Below are 27,093 nucleotides of genomic sequence, written 5' to 3'. Positions count from 1 at the left end.
AGACATTTATACAACTTGATCTCATATCTGAGCCACAATGCCTTAACTTCTAAATAAAAGATGTTGCTTCTACATCTTCATTTTTAAAAAGGTGAGTTATTTGAAGCTATTTGATGGGATTAAGGTATTTTACTCAGACATTTTGAAAAAAGCCAACTGAAATGTTTTACACTTCTATAACTTAATATTTTAAATAATATCCAGTATGGCTAAGCCACCAATTTCCAACATCAGCACAACTGTACCCAAAACAGAGGATAACTATGGTATGGTTATGGAGTTTAAACCTGAGGACTATAAAACATCTCAGCATATTACTTCAGGTACGGATAGACCATCTTTGAAAAGTCTCTGTGTCTACTCTTTATAAAAATATTTGTTTTTAAAGAAATTAGAAAGTAGCATTATATTGGTAAGAATAAAAAAAAATTTTTAACACCCAGTTTTTGAAGATCAAATGAGTAGCTGAATTTGCATTCTCATTTATCAAGTACATTTATATAATAAAGGAATTAATAAGAATTTTAGCTTTTTTGATTGAAATCTTGCAAACTTCCCCGTATGAACTTGCTCACACTGGAACCTCCATCTGCCCAGCCCCTTGCACAAGGGCTTAGTATACATTTACTTAAGTGAATTGCATGGATTTAGCCAGAGAAAGACGTGAAAGGAAAACAACAGTGGCTACCACGAAGCAGAAACATCTATCCATTTGTCTTCATTTCCTACCCACAAGCTCTAAGTTCCAAAATGTATTATTTATATCTAAGTAGATTAAATGGCAAGCAGATGCATCGCTGGTAATTATTACAAAGAACCCATTTATAAATTGTGTTTATAATCACCTGTCATTCTGAAGCTCACAGAACCCTCAACAAACAAAAAGCTTAAATAGCTTGAGCCTTGAAAAAACTTTTTTCTTCTATTTTTGTCTTAAGTAAAGCAGAACCACTAATGATGACATATGATCACAACTAAAACTGTACAAAGCTGATCTACAGTTTATGGATTAATACTGGGCCCCAATCAGATTTCTTTTTTCCCTCATCCTATTGAGGTTGAACTGACAAAGAAATGTAATGCATATTTAAAGTGTATGGCATGATTTTTTTTTTAAAAGATTTTATTTATTTATTTGACAGAGAGAGATCACAAGCAGGCAGAGAGGCAGGCAGAGAGAGAGGAGGAAGCAGGCTCCCTGTTGAGCAGAGAGCCTGATTTGGGGCTCGATCCCAGGACCCTGGGATCATGACCTGAGCCGAAGACAGTGGCTTAACCCACTGAGCCACCCAGGCGTCCCAGTGTATGGCATGATTATTTGATATGTGTATATGCATTGTGAAATGCTTGCCTCAACCAAGCTAATTAATTAACACATCCAACACCTCACACAATTACTGTTCTTTTTTTTTTTTTTTTGGTGGGGACACTTAAGATATATGCTCTTAGCATATTTTTTTTCACTTTTTTAAAAAAATTTCTTTTCAGCGTAACAGTATTCATTGTTTATGCACCACACCCAGTGCTCCATGCAATACATGCCCTCTCTAATACCCATCACCTGGCTCCTCCAACCTCCCACCCCCACCCCGGCCCCTCAAAACCCTCAGGTTGTTTTTCAGAGCATATTTCAAGTACACAATATAGTGTTATTAACTACAGTCACCATGCTGTATCCCTAGAACTTATTCATCTTATAACTGAAAAATGTCATCTTTGACCAACATTTAACCAGTATCTCTCCAGTTCCCCCATCCCTGAGCCCCTGGAAACCTACTGTCCTACTCTTAGCTTCCGTGAGTTTGCCTTCCTAAAGTTCACCATACAAGTGAGGTCTTACAGTATTTCTCTTTGTGTGCCCAGCTTATTTCACCTAGCATGATGTCCTTCAGGTTCATCCATGTTGTTAAATGGCAGGACCTTCTTCCGTTTTAAGACTGAATACTATTCCACTGTAGATGCATACACATTTTCTTTATCCATTCATCTGTTGACATTTAACCTGTTTCCGTAACTTGGCTGTTGTGAATAATGCCATGACCCACATGGGAGTGCAGATATATCTTTGAGATCCTGCTTTAATTTCCTTGAGATGAAGACTATGTCTAATATTTTAGCCTCTCCTCTTTCCACGTTTCAGAAGTTACAGTACTAAAGTAGAAAACATACTCTATATCCAGTCTCCACCTCATTTGGGCTATTTTTTATAATCAGGCTATTCAGCAGTGTTTCTCTATGCTCTGAGCTTCTTAGAAAACTCAGTAAAAACCTTTTCACTCTTTTCTTAAAATTTTTTTTTAAGATTTTATTTATTTATTTGTCATAGAGAGAGAAGCGAGAGCAAGCACAGGCCAGAAGAGGCAGAGGGAGAAGCAGGCTCCCTGCCAAGCAAGGAGCCCGATGTGGGACTCAATCCCAGGACGCTGGGATCATGACCTGAGCCGAAGGCAGCCGCTTAACCAACTGAGCTACCCAGGTGTCCCTCTTTTCTTAAAATTTTATAGAAAACTGGTTGTCTCAACCATAAGAGACTCTTAATCTCACAAAACAAACTGAGGGTTGCTGGAGGGAGGGGGTTAGGGAGAGGAAGGTCGGGTTATGGACATTGGGGAGGGTATGTGCTATGGTGAGTGCTGTGATGTGTGTAAGCCTGACGATTCACAGACCTGTACCCCTGGGGCCAATAATACATTATATGTTAATAAAAAATAAAAAAATAAATTAAAAAAATGTCAAAAAAAACCCATAAAGGGCATTAAAAAAAAAAAAAAAGAAAACAGGCTGTCTCACTTTTTAAAATCAATACCTGTATTACATGTATACTACACATATATATGTACATGTAAAATGCCCCAAATGCTATTGAGTTGATGGCAGAACTGAGATTCAAACATAGTTACTGTATTTCCAGAGTCACTGCTCTTAAGCATCATATACATTGTCTAAAACATATTTAAAAAGATGTTTGATCTTACTCATAAAGAAATGGAAATGAAATGAGATCGGACCTGTAAAACTGGTAGATAAAAGTTTTGAGAGTGTAACACAGTATGAGTGAAGAATACAGAAAAAACATTCCTACACACTTATAAAAGGCATGGTTTTTTTGAATTAAAAAAAATATACGAATGGAATCCTATGTAGGGCTTTTTGTGGGTTTGGCTTTTATTGCTCATCATTCTGTCTCAGAGATTTAATTAGACTGTCACATGTAGGAGAAATTAATTTCCTTGCTCTTACTCTATTTGCTTGTTCCTAATTTACTTATTTCACCATTGGTGGATACTGGTTACCTCCACATTATGGTACTGCAAAAATGCTAGTTAGTATATTCCTGTATAACTCTTCTGGCACACAATGTACACACCTGTCCTATTTAAAGAAATCTCTGCCTACCATAAGGTCATAAAGGTGTTCTTTGTGTTACCTTTTTGAAGTTCACAGTTGGAAGGTCACTGAAAGGATGTGACTACTGGTTGGACCTGGGCAACTGGAGGCTCCTTACCCCCACACCCTGTTATGCATTCCATAACTTTTCCTGTACTAAGAGTTACTACTATGGGCCACACTTTTCTGTTTTTGTTTTTGTTTGTGTCTATAATGTTATGCTATAAACTACTTCTTAAAAGAATATATTGTAAGAACTCTGGATTTTGATCTCTACTTGCAGGGGCTCGCTATTATTGTTTATTTGCTTAGTGACTTGTTTACACTAATTCTACTAAGTCTACTTCCCCTGCCACATGTACATTCTGATATTTCTGCTCAGTATTTTTTTTTCTTTGTCAAAATTCTTGTTTTTATTTTTAAGCTGGGCTTCCTAGGAGTTGTCGTCGGGTCAGCAAAGTACTTAGCGATCAGCCAATGATAGGTCAGAAGTAGTACATAAATACAGTGATGCCAGTAAGGCTCCCTTCCTCTGTCACAGGAGTTAAACATCTGCCCAAATTTTACTTTCTGCATTCACAAGACCTCTCTATTTGGCCAGCGACTAACAGCTCACCTCTTCAGTCTCTCTCAAGTGGGCCCAGCACGAGCACAATCTTTGAGATGCCCAGGAATAAGTGGGATCTTACTCAACTTTGGCTGTCTTATTTTCTAGGTTACTTTCTTTTTCTTCAATTTCTGAATGGTCTCAGACACTACTGAGGCCACAGTTTAGCCTCCTTAGTTCTCCCAACAGTCACCAAGCTCTACTGCTTTTGACAATGGCTCTGGGTGTGGACTGATTGTTCCAAATAAAGCCACGTTCTATCCTAGTCAGCTGGGCAGAACTTCTAAGACCTGGAGCTGGCACCAAATGGGGTGGCATGGGAGCCATCTCTGTCTAAAATGCCAGACTCCTGCTTATTCTTTCTTATATTTCAACATTTCAAGTAAATGAAAGGATTCTTGCCATTAAGCAAAGAAGCACCGACTCCTCAAGTGACATTTTTCATGAGACAGCATCTATCTCTAAGTATCATGAAATGGTGCTACTCATCAACACCATAATCCAAAAACTATTTAGCCTTTTGTCAAAAGAAACCACCATCCAAAGATGAAACTACATGGTTAAAATCTGAATCTTCCTCTATACACATGTGAAAAAGAGTAGCCTGATAATGTGTACATAACTGTGGAACTCAAACAATAAGTGTGATACACAGAAAGGAATATATTGTAGTATTGAAATCTATTTCTTTTAGAGAGCAGATGTAAATTTGGGGAGTAAATTTGCTTACTAAAGTATAATGTATACATGGTAAAGTGCAGAAATCTTACTTATATGAAAATGAACATAACCTACTGAACTACCATCTAGTTCAAAATATAGAATACTAGCAGCTCTCTGGTGCCTTCTCCAAGTTGCTACCCCACCCCCACCTGTGATAAACACTATTCTGACTTTGATCACCACAGATAAGCTTTGCTAGCTTTGAACCTGGCCCAAGTCACTCATTTACATTTACCTGCTCTGTACATAAAAAAATCTGAGTTTGCTGTTACAACCCAGGCTGAAGCCTGGGAAAACCAAAATACATTCATAATATACTAGGGAGATGTCAAAGAGAGTCACATGCAATATTCTCAAATTCTTATAAAATACTCACAACTAAGAAACTTATTTCATTAGACTTGAGAGTGTTGGTCAATAGGATAAAAAATCGTTCCTTATATTTACAGTTAAGTCACATTTTTGCTATTCAACTTTTGTCCCAAATCCTTAAGGATAAAAATTATTTTTAGTATCCATGATAATAACATAAAAACATATAGTTTAAAATATTAAATCATGGGGTGCCTGGGTGGCTCAGTGGGTTAAAGCCTCTGCTTTCAGCTCAGGTCATGATCCCAGAGTCCTGGGATCAAGCCCCGCATCGGGCTCTCTGTTGGGCGGGGAGCTTGCTTCCTCCTCTCTCTCTCTCTCTGCCTCTCTGCCTACTTGTAATCTCTGTCAAGTAAATAAATAAAATCTTTAAAAAAATATTAAATCATGCTAAAAATTATTTTTGTTGCCACCCACTACAGCCTCCCCTTTAGCAATGTTTTGGAAATTGAAAACATTAAAAAAAGCTTTATTTATTTATTTGAGAGAGAGAGAGAAAGAGAGCATGCACATGGGTGGGAAAGGAGTGTGGAATGCATCCAACTTTTCGTTTTGGCTCAGGTCAGGATCCTCAGGATCATGGGATCAGGCCCTGTGTTGGTCTCCATGCTCAGCATGGAGTCTGATTGTCCCTTCCTGTCTCCCACCCAAAAAAGAATTAACCACAATCCTTCCTAAATTATTCCAAAAATTAGAAAAGGAGGTAACACTTTCTAATTTTTTCTATGAGGCCAACATTACCCTTATATCAAGCCAGACATGGATATTATAATACCATGGATTAAATCCGTTTTGTATACAGATGCAAAACTCCTAACTCGTAGTAAGCTGACTTTAGCATTATATTAAAAGTATTGTACATCATGACCAAGTTGGATTTATCCCATAAATGCAAGGATGAAAATATACACCATCTTAATGGTAATATAGCACATTAATGGAAAGAACCCACATGACTGTCTTAACTGATGGCAGAAAAAGGATTTGACAAAATTCTCACACCCTCCCTATGATAAAAACACTCAAGAAAGTTGGAATAGAAAGAAACCTCCTCAGCATAAGTCATTTGTGAAAATCCATAGCTAATATTATACTCATTGATGAAAAACTGAACACTTTCTCCCTAACAGCAAAAAGAAGACATGGATGCCTGCTTTTTCCATTCAACACTGATATTTCTAGGCAGGATAATTAAAAGGCACCTAGATAGCAGGGGGGAAAAGGCACCTACATTGGAAAGGAAGAAGTAAAAGTATCTCTCTTCACAGATGACATGATCACATATACAAAAAAAAAAAAAAAAATCCTAAAAAATCCAACAAGAAAACTATTAGTGCTAATAAACTCACCAAAGTTGCAGGTTATAGGAGCAACATACATTAATCAGTTGTATATGTATATATGTGTACATATAATATGTATATGTATGTATAATATATATACATTAGAAATGAATGATCTTTAAAAAATGAAGAGAACAAACCTATTCCTAGTAACATCAAAAAGAATAAAATACTTAAGAATAAATTTAACCAATGAAGTGTAAGACTTGTATACTTAAAACCATAAAACACTCCTGAAAGAAATAAAAGAAGACATAAATGAATGGAAATACATTCTATGTTTATGGATTAGAAGACTTTTCATTAAGATGACATATAACCTAAAGTGATCTAGAGATCCAATACAATTTCTATCAAATTCTTAATGGTATTTTTTGCAGAAATTGAAAAATCTACTCTAAAACTGACATGGAATCTCAAGAATCCTAAATTACCAAAATGATCTTGAAAAAGAAAAAGTCAGCAGACTTACTTTTACATTTCAAAGCTTATCACAAAGCTACAATAATTAGCTATAATATATGTATTATATTATAATAACCCCACAAGGTGGGATGGCCGTAGGATAATCACAATAGATCAATGAAATAGAATGTGGGAGAAGTAAACTCCTGAATTCAACAGATTTATCACAATAGTCCCAAGACCATTAAATGGGGGTAAGAATAGTTTCTTTAACAAATGATGTTGGAACAAACAGGTATCAAAATGTAAAAGAATTATGTTTGACCTTTACCTCACACCATATACAAAAATTAACTTAAAATAGATTAAAGAGCTAAATGTATAAAAGTCTCAGAAGAAAACTTTGGGGTAGATTTGGTAATGTATTTTTAGATACAACCTCAAAAGCCTGAGCAACGGGAGAGAAAGAATAGATAAATTTGGACTTAAGCAAAATTAAAACCTTAATGCTTCAAAGCACACTATTAAGAGAGTTAAAAGACAACCTATGGAATGGTAGAAAATATTTGCAAATCTTATGTCTGTCAAGAGTCTAATGTCCAGAGTATACAAAGAATTTTTATAATTCAACAATACAAAGACAAACAATACAATTTAAAAATGGGCTCGGGGTGCCTGTAGCTCAGTGGGTTAAAGCCTCTGCCTTCGGCTCAGGTCACGATCCCAGGGTCCTGGGATGGAACCCTGCATTGGGCTCTCTGCTCAGTGGGGAGCCTGCTTCCCTTCCTCTCTCTCTGCCTGCCTCTCTGCCTACTTGTGATCTCTGTCTTTCAAATAAATAAATAAAATCTTTAAAAAAAATGGGCTCAGGATCTGAACTGACTTTTCTCCACAAAGATATACAAATGGCCCACAAGCACATGAAAACACATATAACATCATTAGTCATTATGGAAATGCAAATCAAAACCACAATGAGATTTCACCTCATACTCACTACAGTAGGTATAATTAAAGACAAAAATGGACAATAACAACTGTTGGCAAGAATACGGAGAAACTGAAACTCATACACTGCAGGTGGGAACATAAAATGGTGCAAGTGGTGTGGAAAGCAGTTTGTTGGTTCCACAATAAGTTAAACTTAGAATTGTTACATGATCCAACCATTCTACTCTTAGGTATCTACCCCAAATAATTTAAAACAAGTATTCAAACAAAAACACATACATGATTGTTCACTGCAGCACTATTCACAATTGTGAAAAGGTGGAAAGAACCCAAATACTCATCATGTGATGAATGGAAAAACAGATATGGTATAGGCACATAATAAAATGTTATTCCACTATAAGAATAGTACTCCTACACACTATAATATGGATGAACCTAGAAAACATTATGCTAAATGAAAGAAGCCAGACACAAAAGGTTACATACTATATGCTTCCATTTATATAAAATACCCAGAATAGGTAGAGCCATTGAGACAGAAAGTAGAATAGTAGTTGCCAGGGACTCAGGCGATGGAAGATTAGGAGTGATTGCTTCATGGCTACAGGATTTCTTTTGAGGGTGATGAAATTATTTTGGAACTACACAGAGACAGAGGTTGCACAACACTGTTGCCACTGAACTATAAATACACTTTAAAATAGGTAATTTAATACGAATTTTATCTTAAAATGAATGAGAATGAAAGAAAGAATAACTATTTATGTTTATAAATGCCTTCCAACTTGGATGCACAGTTCTTTGCCACTGTGTCTATGTATAATCACAATTATTTTCCAAATACATGATCTTAAGTCTCACCTAATATATAACAGCTGAGACCTGTTAAATCACCATCTATAAGAGGAATCCATCCCATATAATTCTTTTTAAAAAAGATTTATATATTTGAGAGAGAGAGAGAGTGAGAGAAAGAGAGAGAATGAGTGGGGGGAGGGGTAGAGAGAGAGGGAAAAACCAACTCCCCACTGAGCAGGGAGCCCAAGGTGGGGCTCAAGGCTAGGACCTTGGGATCATGACCTGAGCTGAAGGCAGATACCAACAGACTGAGCTACTCAGAAGCCCCTATCCCATTAATTCTTAGTATCAGATAAGTTTAACTACTTTTTAGCACAATTATTTTTTCTGATAAAAAAAAAATGATTTAGCTATATGTGGTGACAGGTAGAAGACTTTAGTTAGAAATGTTAATAATCTATTAAGCAGAAGCAACATTTACTTATTTTATTTTTATTCAAATATTTAATTTATTTATTTGACAGAGAGAGAGAAAGAGAGAGAGAGATCACAAGTAGGCAAAGAGGCAGGGTCAGGTACTGAGCAGAGAGCCCAATGCGGGGCTCGATCCCAGGACCTTGAGATCATGACCTGAGTTAAAGGCAGAGGCTTAACCCACTGAGCCACCCAAGCGTCCCAACATTTACTTATTTTAATCAATAGTATGAATTTCTAAATAATTTCTTCAGGATAAGGAAGAAAATCACCTGTGATTACTGTTAAGTGTTCCCACTCAGGATAAAGTTCAGATGGGAAGACATTTTTTAAAAAAGACAGCATATTGGCAACAGAAATTATCTTGCACTGTTAGTAAAAGTATAAATTGGAAACAAACAAACAAAGTATAAATTGGTACAGTTCTTCTGGAGAAGAGTTTGGCAACATGTATTAAAATTTAAAATGTGCCTAATTCTTGATCTATTCATCTCACCAAAAGATATTGAAACCAAGGAGATGAGATGTCTGTATGATGATCAGAAAACTAATTAAAACAATGAAAACTGGACACAATCCTAAATGTCTATTAAAAGAGTCTTGGGTAAATAATTCACAGTGCACTAGGAAATATTGTGAAGTCATTTAAAAAAGAAATCATTGACATTCATTCTTCACAGGAATTACAGAGTGAAAAGGGCTCTAATTATGGAAAACTTCGGTTGCTTTCTTGTGTCAGATCCCATTACTTTCTGGACTTTGAACATTGTTTTTTGGCATACAGCCTCTTACACTTAGCTTATTACGCTGTTGTTAATGCTTGCCTAAATCACCAGTGGCTGCCGCCATACTGTGAACTTCCTGAGAATAAGGACTGCGGGTCCTTTTTCCAGGGTCTAAAATAGTGCCTGGCACACAAGAAGTGCTCAATAAATATTTGTTAAATTAGGGGCATCCAGGTGGCTCAGTCGTTTAAGCATGTGCCTTTGGCTCGGGTCATGATCTCAGGGTCCTGGGATCCAGGCCTGAATGAAGCTCACTGCTCAGTGGGAAGTCTGCTACTCCCTCTCCCTCTGCCCCTCCCCACTGCCAGTGTGCTCTCTCTCGGACAAATAAAATCTTTAAAAAATAGTGCTAAATTAAAATAAAATTAAAAATACAAAAAAAAGGGAGCAGGGACCTAGGACTCCAAGAGGGCATCAGTTGTACAGTGAAGGAGAAAAAGCTCATGGATGTGAAACTAGGAGAGCTGCCCAGATGAATACTGATGATTTCACCCCTAAGGGCACTGCTGGATCATCTCAAAGAGGTTACTACTGGTATTACAAGTATGTCAATGTGAAGAAAGGGGGCTTCACTAGGATTTCTATGGTGCTGGCAGGTTATGTGCTTTTCAAGGACTTTCGACTTTCCTTGTTACAAGGAACTCAGGCTATGCAAGTACCACTGAAGAGGGCCCAGTGTGGAGGCACATGTGGCAGTCCTGACCAAGACCTTTGCCTGGAACCCCTGAATCCTTTCATATCCTAATTCAGAATTAACATCCAATAAAAGATGACTGGCACTTGGAAAAAAAAAAAAAGAAATACCAAAAAAAAAAAAATGGTGTATGCTTTAAAATGCTTAAATGCACTTGTAATCAAAGAAATATAGATTTTAAAAATGAAGGAGAATTTTCTCTCAAATTTGTCAATCCCAAAAGATACCCACTTTGGTCAAGAATAGGAAGAAATAGAAAAAATGATTATGTTGTAAATAGTAATCATCACAATATAACTAAAGGGCAATTTGGTCACATGGGTATAGCACACAGCACAGATTCAGAGGTCAGACAGAATGAAAATGAAAACAGGATTTGCCTTATAACTAGTTGTCTGAACTTGGGAAGTTATGCAGCACCTCTAAACTTCAGTTTCTTCATTTGTAAAAGGAAATCAGATTTACTGAGAAGTAAATCAACAAAATACTTACCTGCAATGCTTAGCTTCAAAAGTGGAGCTTATTAAAATTAACAAAGAGCTCCAAGAGCTACTTAAATCTATTTTATTTTTTAAGTTTATTTATTTATTTAAGTAATCTCTATAACCAACTGGGACTCAAAACCCTGACCCCAAGACCAAGAGTCACATGCTCTTCAGACTGAGCCTGCCAGGCACCCCTACTTAAATCTATTTTAAAACTAGTGATATGTTTTGTAAGAATCTTCCACATGAAATAACTAATTAAATTTTCTCAAAAAATGTGGCTATAATTCATTAGTTCATTTTACAACTATTTGTTGGGCACAGTATGCAGCATCTGGCTGTGTGTCAGGCACATGGTCTCATCACAGGGGATGTAACAGTGAAAGAACTAAGTCCCTATAATGATAAGAGAGATAGAGAGCGAATCTGAAAATACATGGCAACGTGAACTACTTGAAACATGTGGGTAGAGAGGCAGAGAAGACTTTATAAGGGGACATTTTAGCAGAGACCTGGGAAGTAATAAGGCAAGTTAGTAGATGTGTAGGAAGAGAGTTCCAGGAAAAGGGGCAGCAAAGGGGCAGTTGTAGGAGCATGTAGCAGCAACAGAGACCAGCATGGCGAAGGAGAGGAAATTAACCAGGAAGGGTGGTAGGAGGTGAGTTCTCAAACGTAACCTGTATCAGACTCTGTGGGGTTTTGTAGGCCAAGGTAGGGATGTGGGGTTTGTTCCCAGTGTGATGGAGAACACTGGAAGGTTCTGAGCAGAACAATGACATCATCACATTTTTACCTTAAGAGGTTTACTTTGGCTATTTTGGGGGAAAACTGAGTAAAAGGGGCAAAAGCGAAAGCAGGAAGGCCACTTAAAGTGTGTATTAGTGTGAGTGAGAGATGGTGGCTTGGAATGGAGAGGATCTGAAGTGGTGGTGGTAAGAAGCAGTCACATTCTAGGTGTATTTCAGACATAGTGCTGTCAGGATTCCACTTCTAAGAACCTAACTTAAAGATTTCACTGTTGCTATTCAAGAAGATTTAAATACAAGGATTCACAAAATAAGCTGCTTACAACTTGATGCAAGTTGATTGGTTTAATAAACTCTGGTATAGCCACAAAGCTATAAAAGAGGTAGTTATTTAGAAATGAAGATTTTCAACATATAATGACATGGAAAAATATTCATATGTTAAGTGAAAATAACTGGTTACAAAACAAAGTGTTCAATATTAATCCATTTTGTCTGAATAAAATGTATAGAAAAAAGACTGGGGGTGCCTGAGTAGTAGCTCAGATCATGATTATGGGGTCATGAGATTGAGCCCGTGTCGGGCTCTGTACTTTGCTAGAGATAGAGAGTCTCTCTCCCTCTGACCCTCCCTCTGCTCACCTGCCCTCTCTTTCCCTAAAATAAATAAATCTAAAAAAAAAAAAAAAAAAAAAAAAAAAAGACTGAAGGTTATATACCAGCTTGTTAACAAAATATCTCTCTGGGTTGTGAAATTACCCATTTGTCACTTTCCTTCTTTGAGCTTACTGTATGTTTCAAATTTTCTGTAATGACAATGTATTACTTCCAAGGAAAGAAAGGATTTTTAAAATGTAACACTGAGAAGAACATGTTCAACCAATAAAATTACTGAAGGAAAACCATTTCAGTCTATTAATAGTTTTTGTTGTTGTTGTTACTTACCATCACTTTTCGCAAAGTGTATCTTTTGGATCGAATATCGTCCATTAGCATCTCATAAGGGGTGAGCTGATATTCAATGGGCAAAGGGTTGTACTGTCGCTCTTGGACCTTCTTAAGTTTTACTCCATTCCGCAAATCCCTCATCACCTGAACCCAGAACCGAGCCTAAAAGAATCAAGGGTGGAGAGATGTCCATGAATAAATTTGCTAGTTTCCTCTAAATAGCTACAGTCCAGAGAAAAAAATGAAAGAAAAAATGAAGAGCTTGATTTGCAAAACACTGAGTACACCAAACAAAACAGCTTTTGAAAATTAGGTTTAAGGATGTTAAAAGGTGGGTAGAAAGCCAGTCGAGAATCACAAGCTCTAAGTGCTGAGTCACCTGAGTGTAAACCCTAACTCATCCACTGCGCAAGGCTGCATTAATAGCCTCAGTTATATGATTCTACTCACTGAAGAGGAGTATATGTCCCATACCCTAATACTGGGTTTGGCTACGTGATTTGCTTGGCCCCTGAAACAGTAGTTGATATGATGTGACCAAAGGCTGCAAAAGCAAATGCACAATGGGCTTGTCACTTGTGCTTCTATTATTGCCATGAGAGCCTCATGCCTCTGGACTGGTATGCTGCCCAGGAGAAGGATGAGACATACACAGAGTAGAGCTACCACAATGCATCTGTACTCGTGAGCTCAGTAAATATACTGCTTTGTGTGACTATGATTCTGTAGTGGTTGGTTATGCGGCAGGATTCCTATGGCCACCCCTAATTGATACAACCACCTAGTAGCTACTTGATATCTAGCAAGTTCCTTCACCTTTCTAAAGCCTGGATTCCCCATCAATAAAAGAAAGTGGTACTTCATAACTTACTGAGAAGGTCAGAGCTGATAAACAGAGTTCTGTACATGGAAAATGCTCAAAAATGATCATTTTTATGTTATCACTATCTTTGCACAGATCACTTAATATTCATTTTCTTAACAAATGACAGTGATCGCCTTTTTGGCCTCTCAAGAAAATGAGATACATATGAAGTTCTTATAATAATATAAGACACATTAAATATGTATATTATTATTATTATTCTACACTAATACTTTAATTTTCCAGCCTGTAAGCTAAGGTGTCCTAGTCTCTTCTTCTGTCAAAGGTAAATCATTATGATAGTTAGCTGAAACACTGTAGCTTGTTAAAATTAATAAGCGGCTCAAATAGCTACTTAAATATATTTATTAAAAACCAAGGGCTAGAGGTATCTGGCTGGTTCAGTTGGAAGAGTTTGGGACTTTTGATCTCAGGGCTGTGAGTTTGAGTCCCACGTAAGGTTACAGAGATTACTTAAATAAATAAAACTTTTTTAAGAAGTGAGGTATTTCTTAAGAATTATCTACATAAAATAATTGTGGATTAAATTTTTCAAAAATGTCTTCATTTTTCTTCAAAATGTCTTCTAAACTTCTTCAAAAACAATTTACGATTTAAAAACGGGTATGGGGCGCCTGGGTGGCTCAGTGGGTTAAGCCGCTGCCTTCGGCTCAGGTCATGATCTCAGGGTCCTGGGATCGAGTCCCACATCGGGCTCTCTGCTCAGCAGGGAGCCTGTTTCCCTCTCTCTCTCTCTGCCTGCCTCTCCATCTACTTGTGATTTCTCTCTGTCAAATAAATAAATAAAATCTTAAAAACGGGTATGCCATTTCTTATTCCACAAAGGATTTGATGCACTTAGTATTGTAGTATATCCATTAGAATACCTTCGAAAATATCTCTATTTTAAACAGATTCTTAGATTCTGCCATTAAAGTTACTCTCATACAATATTCCTAAAATATTTGACTTTTCTTTTGAAAATGCTCTAGTCCCCAATTCTCTTATACTGATTCCTTTAAGATCCAGTTCAAATATCATCTCATCTTTTAAAATTCTGCCTCTTTTCTTCAGCTGCCCGGGCTTTAGGAAAACCTGACATATGTGAAACATTGAATTCGCAAAGCAGATAAATTACAGGATAATTATTCACATTTGACAATTTTGCAATAATTATGAAAGGATTCAAACAGACCTTTCATATAGCCAGTCCTTTATATATCATCATATAGCAAAAATTTTCAGAAATTTAATCCAGAAATTAAAGTCACAGTTAGCATTAAGGTAGTACACAACTGTCATTGTATGTACTCCCAGAGATTTTATTTACCTCATATTCCTCAAGTAAGATCCCAAGATGTTTAGATCCTGCCATCCTAATTCTCCCTCATTCTATTCCTCATTCTTTACTCATTTCTTTCTACTATTTCTAAATAATTCACTTTAATGGTCTTACAAGAAACAGACTGGTGATCTAGGCAAATGAAATCTCTCTGCAGTTAGTGTATTTCTTGTCAGTGATCCTACTAGTTTTTAAAAGAGTCTGCCTTAAGGCAATAAATTTTTAGTTCAAGTTTATAATAACTGTTTGCTAAATTCTGACCACCTGGAGTTCTTCATCTGGCTTCCATGTATAAGAAAACAAATTTAAAAATGTATTAGCTAAGATGAAATACAGCTGGAAAAAGACTACCAGAGTATTCTATACAAAGGAAACTTGACAATCAATATTATTCTAAAATTACAAGACTTGTTTAAGATTTTATTTATTTATTTGACAGACAGAGATCACAAGTAGGCAGAGAGGCAGACAGAGAGAGAGGGGGAAGCAGGCTCCCTGCTGAGCAGAGAGCCTGATGCGGGGCTCAATCCTAGGACCCTGGGATCATGACCTGAGCCAAAGGCACAGGCTTTAACCCACTGAGCCACCCAGGCACCCCCAGGCTACTTGTTTTTTAACCTTACTCTTAAATGTTTCAGATTAATATCATTCCAAATATCTCAGTAAAGATATCATTAATAAATTAAGAATATTTACATTCATATATCAACACATGTAGGTCTATATAACAGAAGGGACTACTAGTAGTAACAAAAACACTAAACTATTGTTATAGGCAACAACATGGATGAAATCCCAAAAGAATTATGCTGAATGGAAGAAGCCAAGTAAAAAACAATACATACTATATTACATTTATATGAAATTTCAGAAAATGCAAACTAATCTACAGTGAGAGAAAGCAGATCACTGCCTAGGAACTGGGGAGACGGGAAGCAGGAAGTAGGATTACAAAGGAGTATAAGGAAACTTTGGGGGTGATGGGTGAGCTCATTATTTTGATTATGGTGATGGTATATATGGGTATGTATGTGTGTATGTACATATCAAAACTTATCAAATTGTGCCTTTTAAATATGTGCAACTTATTGCATGCTGATTATACTTTAATAAAGCTGTTAGAAAAGAATAAAACAATTAAAATCTAATATGTCAAAAGCAACTTGTTCATTTCCTCAAATCTGCTTCTATGCCTGGTTCCTCATTTAATGATGTCATTATTAAACCACTGTTTATCCTTAACCTGAAAAGTCAGAATCCTGAACTGTGGCTTCCCACTGAACATACCTCAGTCTAATTTCATGACACTGACTCTCTCGTCCTCAGTGCTGTCGTGCCCACCCAACTCTAAGTGATATATGAGGGCAGGGAGTCTTGGTTTCACTAGGATCTAGAATCAAGCAGCTATTCAAAGTGTGCCACATAAATATACTGCAATCATCTGTTCTGAAGGTCTGTCTTCTGCTTTATGAGGGCAGAGAGCCAGTAACTATTCATCAGATAAATGAATGTACTACCCTATAGTTTCACATCTTATTCTGAAACAGAGCTTAAACTCTAACTTATAAGAGTACGCTTAAGTGTTAATAATATTAGAAAGGTCAACATTTTCAAACACCTAAGTTCTTAGAAGACATTGGGGCTGCTTTAATAAAACCAATTAGTTTTGTAAAATGGGGGATAGACAGTTCCTCAAACATAAGACTAGATATCCAAATTCATACAGTATCAATTCATATTACAGCCCTTAATAACAAGCATTTTATTTTATTTTTTAAAAATTTTATTTATTTGAGAGTGAGAGAGGGAGAACGAGCAGGGCGACTGGCAGAGGGAGAAGCAGGCTCCCCAGTGAGCAGGGAGCCAGAAGTGGGGGTTGATCCCAGGACCCAAGCTGAAGGCAGACGCTCAAGTGACTGAGCCACCTAGGCACCCCAATAACAAGCACTTTAAAAAACATTACTCTATGGGGTGCCTGGGTGGCTGAGTTGGTTAAGTGTCCAGCTCTTTGTTTCGGCTCAGGTCAGGATCCCAGGGTCCTGAGACCGAGCCCAGTGTTGGGCTTCCTGCTGAGCGGGGAGTCTGCTTTCCTACTCTGTCCCTCTGCCCCTCCCCACCACTCGTGCACTCTCCCTCTCCAAAATAAATAAGTAAGTCTTTAAAAAACAAAACAAAACCCCTCAAAACACATTACACTATGTCTTCAACACTAAGCAGAACAGAGAATATCCGAATACTTACCCAGTCAGCGTTTTTCAGCTCTTCTAGGTCTGTGCTGGATTCATCACTTTTTTCCATTTCTTGAATCTTCTTAAGATTCTACCAATTAAAATAAAAACATTTGGGGGTAAAAATTTCATTAAGCTAGCTTCCCAAATTAAAATTTCTAACAGATACCGTCAAACAAAGTATATTAAAGCAGATAGTATAGAATCTACTTCTCTGTAGATTTCAGTCAATAGTAGACTGGAATAAATACAATATTACAGAGGGATGAACTGAGATTATTCATTCAAATTTCCTTCTAGGCCTTGTAGCTAACTTTGTCACCACATTAACTTGCACCCCTAAATGGTAATGACACAGCCCTCTCCCTCAACCTCCATATTCAACCCACCATTAAATCTCAAAGATATCACTCCCTCCATATAACCTAAGCCCTCTTCTTTTTATCTCCCCTGAAGATCCCTTAATTTAAATGTTACCTAATTTTTGCCTCATTTCTATTCTTTTTTATTAATTTCTTTTCAGCGTAACAGAATTCATTGTTTATGCACCACACCCAGTGCTCCATGCAATATGTGCCCTCCATAATACCCACCACCTGGCTCCCCCAACCTCCCACCCCCTGCCCCTTCAAAACTCTCAGATTGTCTTTCAGAGTCCATAGTGTCTCATGGTTCATCTCCTCTTCCAATTTCCTCAACTCCTTTCTCCTCTCCATCTCCCTATGTCCTTCATGTTATTTGTTACGCTCCACAAATAAGTGAAGCCATATGATCATTGACTCTCTCTGCTTGACTTATTTCACTCAGCATAATCTCTTCCAGTCCTGTCCATGTTGCTACAAAAGTTGGGTATTCATCCTTTCTGATGGAGGCATAATACTCCATAGTGTACATGGACCACATCTTCCTTATCCATTCATCCTCATCCGTTGAAGGGCATCTTGGCTCTTTCCACGGTTTGCCGACCGTGGCCATCCTTTGCCTCATTTCTGATGTGGTCTTGCCCTGGATGCTCTCCTCTCCTCACCCCTCACCCCCATGCCTGGTCTCTTTCATTTCCTAAGTAATGAAAGTTTCTGCTCTTTCTTCAGGTATTAGGGTCAACAGAATCACCAATTCTTCAGGAAAGCCCTTCCTTCCCCCTCAACTAAGCCAAATCTTCCTATTGTACAATGGCATATAGCACTGTACACCTTCCTCTTTAGCCCTTATTACACTGCTATTTTACATATGTTTGTGCCTTCCCCCTAGGTTTCATGAAACAAAAGTCTATTCTCAGTGGCTGATGTAAGCACTTTTTATGCTCCATATATATTTGTAAAATAATTTCATGAATAAATTTCAATATATAAGATGCTTTTTATTACTTGATACATATATATATTGCAAAAATTATTAGTGCAATAAGGTTAATTACCATCTCCATCACATCAAATAATTACCTTTTTGTGTATATGGGGAGAACTTTTCAGATCTACTCTCACCAACTTTCCAGCATGTAAGACAATATTTTTAACTAAAGTCAACATGCTGTACATTAAATATCCAGAAATTATTCATCTTATAACTGCAAGTTTGGACCCTTTTTGCTTAATTTTTAATTTTTTTGAGTATAGTTGACACACAATGTTATACCTTATGAAACTGCATTAATCCAACATTTGCAATTTTAAGAAAATCTTGATAAGTAAAATGTCTATTCACCTATTGATTACCAGTTTGTGTTATACCTAATTCCTACTCACAATAAATCAACTCTAGTATATTTTTTTGTTGAGCTTATTTTCCTGAATGCATGTGGACTAAGTTTAAATGTATTGTATGAAACCTACTTTAATTAATATGAAAATAATGAATACTTCATAGAAAACATTTCTAAACCATTTATTCTTGGCTTTTCAACATCTGCTTGATCTTCCGCAAAATGAGAATAATACCGCCTGCTCTTTTTTTGTACTTAATAATGTATAGGAGTATTAATATACAAAGAATAAAATTACTCTGAACATTTGAAGAAAATGTGGTATAAATAATGCATTATTTCTTCTCTTGCTACAAAAGAAATTAGTCAGGGGAGGAACATTTTTACGTGTTTCAGAATGTGTTTCCATGATTATAGGTATCTTCTGATTTCTGAAAGTTCATGTAAGCCACTTCATTTCAACTGAAGACCTACACTAGCACCTACATTGTGTTGGCTAGCTGAAAGAAATCCAAAGACATTTTGCTTTTAAGGAAAAAACCATTATCGTCCTAATGTAGGTCTTTCATAATGTAGGTTTTCTATAAAAGTGAAGAGGCATCATGTGAACTTTTGGACAACAGGGGAAACTGTATTTAAAAACAAAGCCAGGGTTCTTGCTTGAGATTATGTAATGAGATACTTGGCACTCCTGAGTCATGCTACATTACCTACCATCTTTGGGTCTGTGTTTCCCCACTGTTAAGAGGAAGGTATTACCATCTATATCACGATGTTGTTGTATTTAAAATATTATTAGGACCTTGCATTTACAGCCTCTGGAGAAATTAGCTCCAAAAATGTACCACTAAATTCTCTGTACAGCCCCAGCCCCATTCCAGAGCCTTGCTCTTTTCCAGTGGTCCTGGCTGCAGCTCTTGGCTACAGCAGGGTGTGGGGAAATAATAATGACAGCTAACAAGTGCTAAGGCTTCAAGCAGTCAACATTTAGCCCCAAGCATAACCCTTGCTTGGGGTTGGACTCACAAGTGAGGCTAAATGACATGGCTACAGTCTCTCTGCAGGTGGGATGGAGCAGAGTGAAGCAGGGAGAAGTGGCATCAGGGTCTCACACATGAGGTAGTAAGTGTGAAAGAGACACCAGATGAATGGTCCTGTTGGGAACTTAAGTGTCCTGATGCTGACCCCCAATGGTTTAGAAAAGTCTTAGAAAACAGCTAGATAAAGCTGTACTTTACTTTTGCAAAAATTGGTATTTATGAATTGATATTATAAAAGAACAGAGTTTACGAACTGTAACTGGGCTTTGCAGATCATGGGCACTTAATATCTGGTAAAATATTATGTCAAAATCTGAATAATAATCATTATTACTAAGTTAGGAATTTTTGTTGTTTCTTTTTTTTGTCTAAAGACATACCAGATGTTCTGGTATGCACAGTATTTCTGATAATCAAAATACCTAATTTTTTGCTAGGGATTATTAGTGGTCATTAAAAAAATCTCTGATGATTTAAAGCCATGGTTTTCGACCCAAGCCCACACTCTTCATCAAGTATTCATATGTTGAAATCAGAGCTAAGCAGAAAGGAAACCAAAAGAAGAGGCACACATACATTTAATTTGTTCCTCTGAGGACTCTAATCCAGGCTCTATCCCCAAAACAATTAATGACTTAAGGTATATATTATTCTTTAGACTAGACGTGTGTTCTTTCTAGCTTTTTATAATTAAAATAGCAAAAGAAAAGAGATTTAAGGAGGTGAATTTCCTCTGGGCATCTAGTATGAAGATTCCTCAGAAAGTTGAAAATAGAGCTACCCTACGACCCAGCAATTGCACTACTGGGTATTTACCCAAAGATACAAATGCAGTGATCTGAAGGGGCACGTGCACCTCAGTGTTTATAGCAGCAATGTCCACAATAGCCAAACTATGGAAAGAGCCTTGATGTCCATCAACAGATGAATAGATAAAGAAGATGTGGTGTGTGTACACACACACACACAGGAATACAATGCAGCCATCAAAAGCCCCGAAATCTTGCCACTTGCAATGACATGAATGGAACTAGAGGGTATTATGCTAAGTGAAGTAAGTCAGAGAAACAAGACACAGGATCATAGGGGAAGGGAGGGGAAAAATGAAACAAGACAAAACCAGAGGGGGAGATAAACTATTAGAGACTCTTAATCTCAGGAAATAAACTGAGGGTTGCTGGAGTGGAGGGGGGTTAGTGGGATGGAGTGGCTGGGTGATGGACATTGGGGAGGGTATGTGCTATGGTGAGTGCTGTGAATTGTTTAAGACTGATGAATTACACACATGTACCCCAAAGACAAATAATACTTTAAATGTTAATTTTAATTTCCAATGGTCTCTAGCTCTTCTAGGACCCAAACAACAGAAAGCAAGACAAACAGTATGGGTACAGTAGAAGATGGGTGGTCTTTGGCAAGATGAAAATATTTCTTTTTTTCTTGATTCCTATGGCTACTATTAAAGTTGATTACAGTAGGTCTCTCAACTGTTATTTCTGCTCCAGTTTCTTCCTCATTTGGTTTATCTTTTCACTCCCTCTCGGTGGGTTCCCAGTGTCTCTGCTGTGGCCAGCAAACTGAAGTGCTCATATTTCTGGGGGACCTCTGGTCCAACAGTACAGCAATATGCCAGGGAGCATTTACAACGACATATAAATATGACATTTCCTGGAGTGAATTTTACTCAAAGGTAATGTAATGGATGCTGTGGTCAGTTGCCCAGGTCCACACCCTGCACCCCCCTGAGGTATGAAGTTCTCTCTTTCACTGGCTGCTGGAGGTATTGTCTGCCAAGGGGTCATAACCTAATCCTGCTCCAGGAGCTGTGTTCAGCGCCTGGAGCAAGGAGCTGCTTTGCCACGGGTGTGCCCGTCCCTGGGGTAGCCCATACCCAATCATCAGTCTGTGTGGAAGTACACAGGTCAGGCCCCCTTGCCTCCCTTGGGACAACCCTGAAGGGCCATCGCAACTTCTGAGCTCTGTGTGGGATTGGCTGAGGCCTGCTGTTCCGGCACCATAGTTCAGCTTTTCCTCCCTTACAGGTGTTCCCCAAAGCAATTCCCAGTAAGACCTCCTGAATTCATATTTTACCCCTCAGAATCCATTTCCTGCAGGAACTCAATCCACACAAGGAATGCTTTTAAAATATTATAACAGATGCAGACATGGAACAAAATTTACATGGATTTTAAAGGTAAAAGGCATGGCTTCAAAGACCTTTTGACTTGCACTGAACAATATATCCCTCAGTAGGCATCTGTTGTTTTGTCTAGAAACCTTTTCCCTCTTCCTGCTTTCCACTGGGGAAGACAACCCTACGGTCTGATTAGGGCTAACCCCATGCCTGGCACACCTCATCGCCTACTCAGAAGGGTGACCACACAGCCTCCACCAGCCAGTGGGGCCCATTTTCCTGACCACAGTGACTGGTTCTTGAACAAGTACATGACTGAATTTTCCTCTAAAATACCTTTGCTCCAATTATGAGAAACGACTTTCTGCTGGAGTTATTGAACTTAGAGAATGTGAGGTTTAAGCTACAGACTGTCATCTTATGTGCCTTTTAGTAAAAGCCCATCCTGAGGAGTGAGAGGGAGAAAGGCAGCCCTGATTACAGGTTTTGAGACACTGGATCCAGCTGTGTATACCCTTAGACTTACCATTTATGTGAGTCAGTAAATTTTCCAGCCATTCTATGATTGCTAATTTGAGTGGATTTCTGTTACTTGCAACTGAAAGAGTTATGATTTAATATGTCTCCTTATCCAGAAATATGAGTTCATGCTTCTGTATCTTAGGAGTACTCTGGTCAAATAATATGAGAAACACATGGGTCCTTTCCCAACCAACCTTAATTTTACTGTTCACCAACAAAAGCCTGACTAAATGTAATCCAGATGGTCTCACTGCCACACATTTATGCATCTCCACTTTGCCTCTGGGCTGTGATAAAATCCCTAACTCGCTGCTACTAAGAAAAACTATCCACTCTGTATAATACTAAAGATAGTTTAAATGAATAGTCCAAGAGTTTCTTGTTTTCTGAATAAAAGTAGCAAAAACTAGTGCTGACAGCTTCCCAGCTGTGTGACTTTATGCAAGTCATTTAACTTCTCTAATCTTCGGCTTGTTTTCCCATCTGTAAAATGCAGATACTAATAACCACTTTTTGGACTCTGTTAATATTGCATGAAATAATATGGAAGAAATATTGAATGTAGCCTGGCTCATGTTTAGCATTTAGTAAGTATTTGTCATTATAAGCCAATAAATATCTGTGAGGATCTGAATGAGAATACTTTTACTCCACCACAAAAACATTTTATTCTTTTACTAAATGAGACCTTTCCCTAGTTGCTTCACAAAATCAAAATCTTGACTCACAAATAAATCAAATAAAATAGTTGAGAATCTGTGAATATTATAGTTGAATAAGCCTGAACAGATGTGCAACTAGAAATCTCAGGTTTTCTAGTTAGCAGAAAAAATAAATGAGTAATATGAAAGTAAATTACATACTTTTCTAGTTTTAGTGGCAAGCTTCTGTCAATTATATTCTAGTTTCTGAATAAATTAATTTGCATGTACAAATGTAATAACAGATGCCGACTTGTGCTTGGAATATGGTGAGAAAGTTCTAAGTGAGCACCCACATGGCAATTAACTCTCTGCATATCTGACATAACCATTCTCAAACTAGCAATTAGAAGTGCTCCATGCCAACACTTTCTGTTTCTGGCATCTTAAAAAATAAACAAATAAAATCTACTCTCTGAGTCACAAGCATATCAAATGCTCAAAGAATAATTTTAATTCAATTGTGTAGATTCAACATCAGCTCACATATAAATGCCCACTCTTATAAATATAGTCATGGAGGTGTGTGGGTAGCTCAGTCAGTTAAGCATCTGCCCTCAGCTCAGGTCATGATCCCAGAGTCCTGGGATCCCAGAGTCCCAGCACCAGAGGGTGCTGGGATCAAGTTCCACATTAGGTTTCCTGCTCAATGGGGAGCCTGCTTCTCCCTCTCCCTCTGCCTGCCATTCGCCCTGCTTGTGCCTGCTTGCTGTCAAGTAAATAAAATCTTAAAAAAATATATATATATATATTTATAAATATGTTAATAACAACATTCCCATGATGACCATTTTCCTTCATACTGTTAACCACTAAAAACTATTTATCATTTATTGATATTCCTCTATGTACTTAGTACATGTTTTTAGTTAGAAACTTCTAAAAGTGTAAAAAGGAATATGTTTTAGTAATTCCTTAAACCTTTTTTTACTCAATATACACTAATATGCTTTCAAAGAAATTACTATTAAATTCATTTCCCAAGTGACAAAATCACTAATACAAATGTTGCTTATAATAAATAGAACATGTATACCAACCACAAAGATTAAGAGCCATGACGTCCTTTCTGAGATATTTTTACCACAGAGAAAAGCAAGAAAAGGGATTTTATCTATTTGCCAGCCCAAAAGTAATATTTTGAAAATTAGGTTATAAAAAAACTTCCAGGGAACTATAGCAGTTCTTCTAATAACTGAAAGCCTCCTATGTATATTAAAGAGTTAATGGGTAATTACTAAAGATATGATTTATATTTTCATCAAGTTTTTAAAAAAATATTTTATTTATTTATTTGACGAGAGAGATAGCGAAAGCAGGAACACAAGTAGGGGGAGTGGGAGAGGCAGAAGCAGGCTTCCCACAGAGCAGGGAGCCTGATGTTGGGCTGGATCCCAGGACTCTGGAATCAGGACCTGAGATGAAGGCAGATGCTTAATGACTGAGTCACTCAGGCACCCTAATTTCATCAAGTTTTATGGCACTTTCTTAAGGATTTAACACACTCTTCTACCTGAGGGGTATGATAGGGAGAAGATAACTACCACAAAAGTAGAGAACGTCAGCATTTTACTTAATTAAATAATGTAAAATGTTAAGATACTAAACTGTAAGTTGATCATTTCTGTAAAACTGAAATTCTGAAGAAATTAGAAAAACTATACAGTCATCAAAATGTAGGAAATTATTTCTAGGTTCTATGAAAAGAGTATCATTCTTATATTCCAATATTTTTGTTAACACACACACAGACACACACATGCATCTACACATGTACACACATAGGCTGAGGATTTAATGACCATACACCCCAAGTAGCTGGACTCACAGTATCTCTCTATATAATCACCCTTTCAGTGCAACCACTCTGGAAAATAGCATGGAGTTTCCTCAAAAAGTTGAAAATAGGGGCGCCTGGGTGGCTCAGTGGATTAAGCCGCTGCCTTCGGATCAGGTCACGATCTCAGTGTCCTGGGATCAAGCCCCGCATTGGGCTCTCTGCTCAGCGGGGAGCCTGCTTCCCCCCCACCGTCTCTGCCTGCCTCTCTGTCTACTTGTGATCTCTCTCTCTATCAAATAAAATAAATAAAATCTTAAAAAAAAAAAAGTTGAAAATAGATCTACCCTATGACCCAACAATTGCACTACTGGGTATTTACCCTAAAGATACAAACACAGTGATCCGAAGGGGCACGTGCGCCCGAATGTTTATAGCAGCAATGTCCACAATAGCCAAACTATGGAAAGAAACAAGATGTCCCTCAACAGATAAATGGATAAAGAAGATGTGTGTATAGACACACACACACACACACACACACATCGGAATACTATGCAGCCATCAAAAGAAATGAAATCTTGCCATTTGCAATGATGTGGATGGAACTAGAGGGTATTATGCTTAGTGAAATAAGTCAGTGGGAGAAAGACAACTATCATATGATCTCCCTGATATGAAGAAGTGGAGATGCAACATGGGGGGTTTGGGGGGTAGGAAAAGAATAAATGAAACAAGCTGGGATCAGGAGGGAGACACACCATAAGAGACTCTTAATCTCACAAAACAAACTGAGGGTTGCCGGGGTAGGCAGGTAGGGAGAGGGTGCTGGGGTTATGGACACTGGGGAGGGTATGTGCTATGGTGAGTGCTGTGAAGTGTGTAAACCTGGTGATTCACAGACCTGTCCCCCTGGGACTAATAATACATTATATGTTTATAAAAAAATAAAAAAATATTAAAAAAATAATCACCCTTTCAGTTTTTATACTCATTAAATCTTCACACCTAAAGAAATGCAGGGATAATCATAAAATGATCATTAAAAATCACAGACAATATCTGCAAATTATATCACAAAAAGCTATTTTCTTAAGAAATATAAATAAAGGGATGTGGGGGGGGGCTCAGTCAGTTACTTAACTTTCTCATATTCTCAGGTCTCATATTTGGCTCAGGTCATGATCCTAGGATCTCGAAATCCAGCCTCCCATCTTTGTAGGGCTCCATGCTAAGTGGTGAGTCTGCTTCTCCCTTGCCTTCTGCCCCTTCCCCCACTTGTGCTGTGGTGAGCACTCTCTCTTTCAAATAAATATATAAAGTCTTTAAAAAAATACAAATCAACAAGTGAAGACCAATACTCCATTAGAAAAAGGAGCAAAGGATATGAATTAGGTAACTGATAAATACAAATGCCTGCTAAGCAGATAAAAAGGTACCTAATCTCGTTCACTCATAATAAGGAGAATGTAAACTAAAACTATGGAATACAAATTTTCACCTATCATTTAGAAAACACATCGTGTCAGAAAACAGAAAATCTTACACAATGCTAAGGAAAGTGTGAATTGGTAAAACACTACTGAAGACAATTTCATACTTTATGAAAATTATAAATGCATACTTCCTTGGAACCAGCAATTCTAATTTTCCCACATATAAGATTATGAAAAACAGGTTTAGAACTTTCCATTGCAGCATTATTTGTAATAGCAAAAAACTGGAAGTAATCTAGTAATTGTCAATGAAGGGCTGATTAAATCAATCAGAGTATATCCACACAACAGAATATTATGAAGACATAAAAGATATAAACACTATGTACAGATATGAAATGATCTCCATGATATATTATTAATTGAAAAAGGAAAGTTCAGAACAGCATAAAGAAGGAAGAAAAAATATTATATTTTTGTTAGTTATGGATAAAATATCTCCGAAAGGACGAAGAAGAAATAACAGTATATGTTGTCTATGGAACAGGGACTGTGTGGCCAGGAGGCGGAAGCAGAAGGGTATAATTTACTATTTTTGAAGAAACAGTACTCCTGGAGTGTTTCA

General features: G+C 37.4%; 1 protein-coding gene across 4 annotated transcripts in view; it reads right to left on the bottom strand.

Moving 5' to 3' along the window:
* SPIRE1 (spire type actin nucleation factor 1) overlaps positions 1–27,093 on the bottom strand; it is a 187,856-nt gene that overhangs the window by 48,373 nt on the left and 112,390 nt on the right. For all 4 annotated transcript variants that reach the window (XM_059409150.1, XM_059409151.1, XM_059409152.1 and 1 more), the window contains 2 exons: positions 17,170–17,247; positions 12,719–12,883 (listed from right to left, as the gene is read on the bottom strand). In XM_059409150.1, coding sequence (XP_059265133.1) covers positions 12,719–12,883; positions 17,170–17,247 — 243 coding nt within the window. The remainder of the gene's footprint in view (positions 1–12,718; positions 12,884–17,169; positions 17,248–27,093) is intronic.

This window comes from Mustela nigripes, chromosome 8 (genome assembly GCF_022355385.1).
Source record: "Mustela nigripes isolate SB6536 chromosome 8, MUSNIG.SB6536, whole genome shotgun sequence".
NCBI lineage: Eukaryota > Metazoa > Chordata > Mammalia > Carnivora > Mustelidae > Mustela > Mustela nigripes.
Note: the sequence above shows the minus strand (reverse complement) of the source record. Positions and strands in the feature narration are given on the sequence as shown.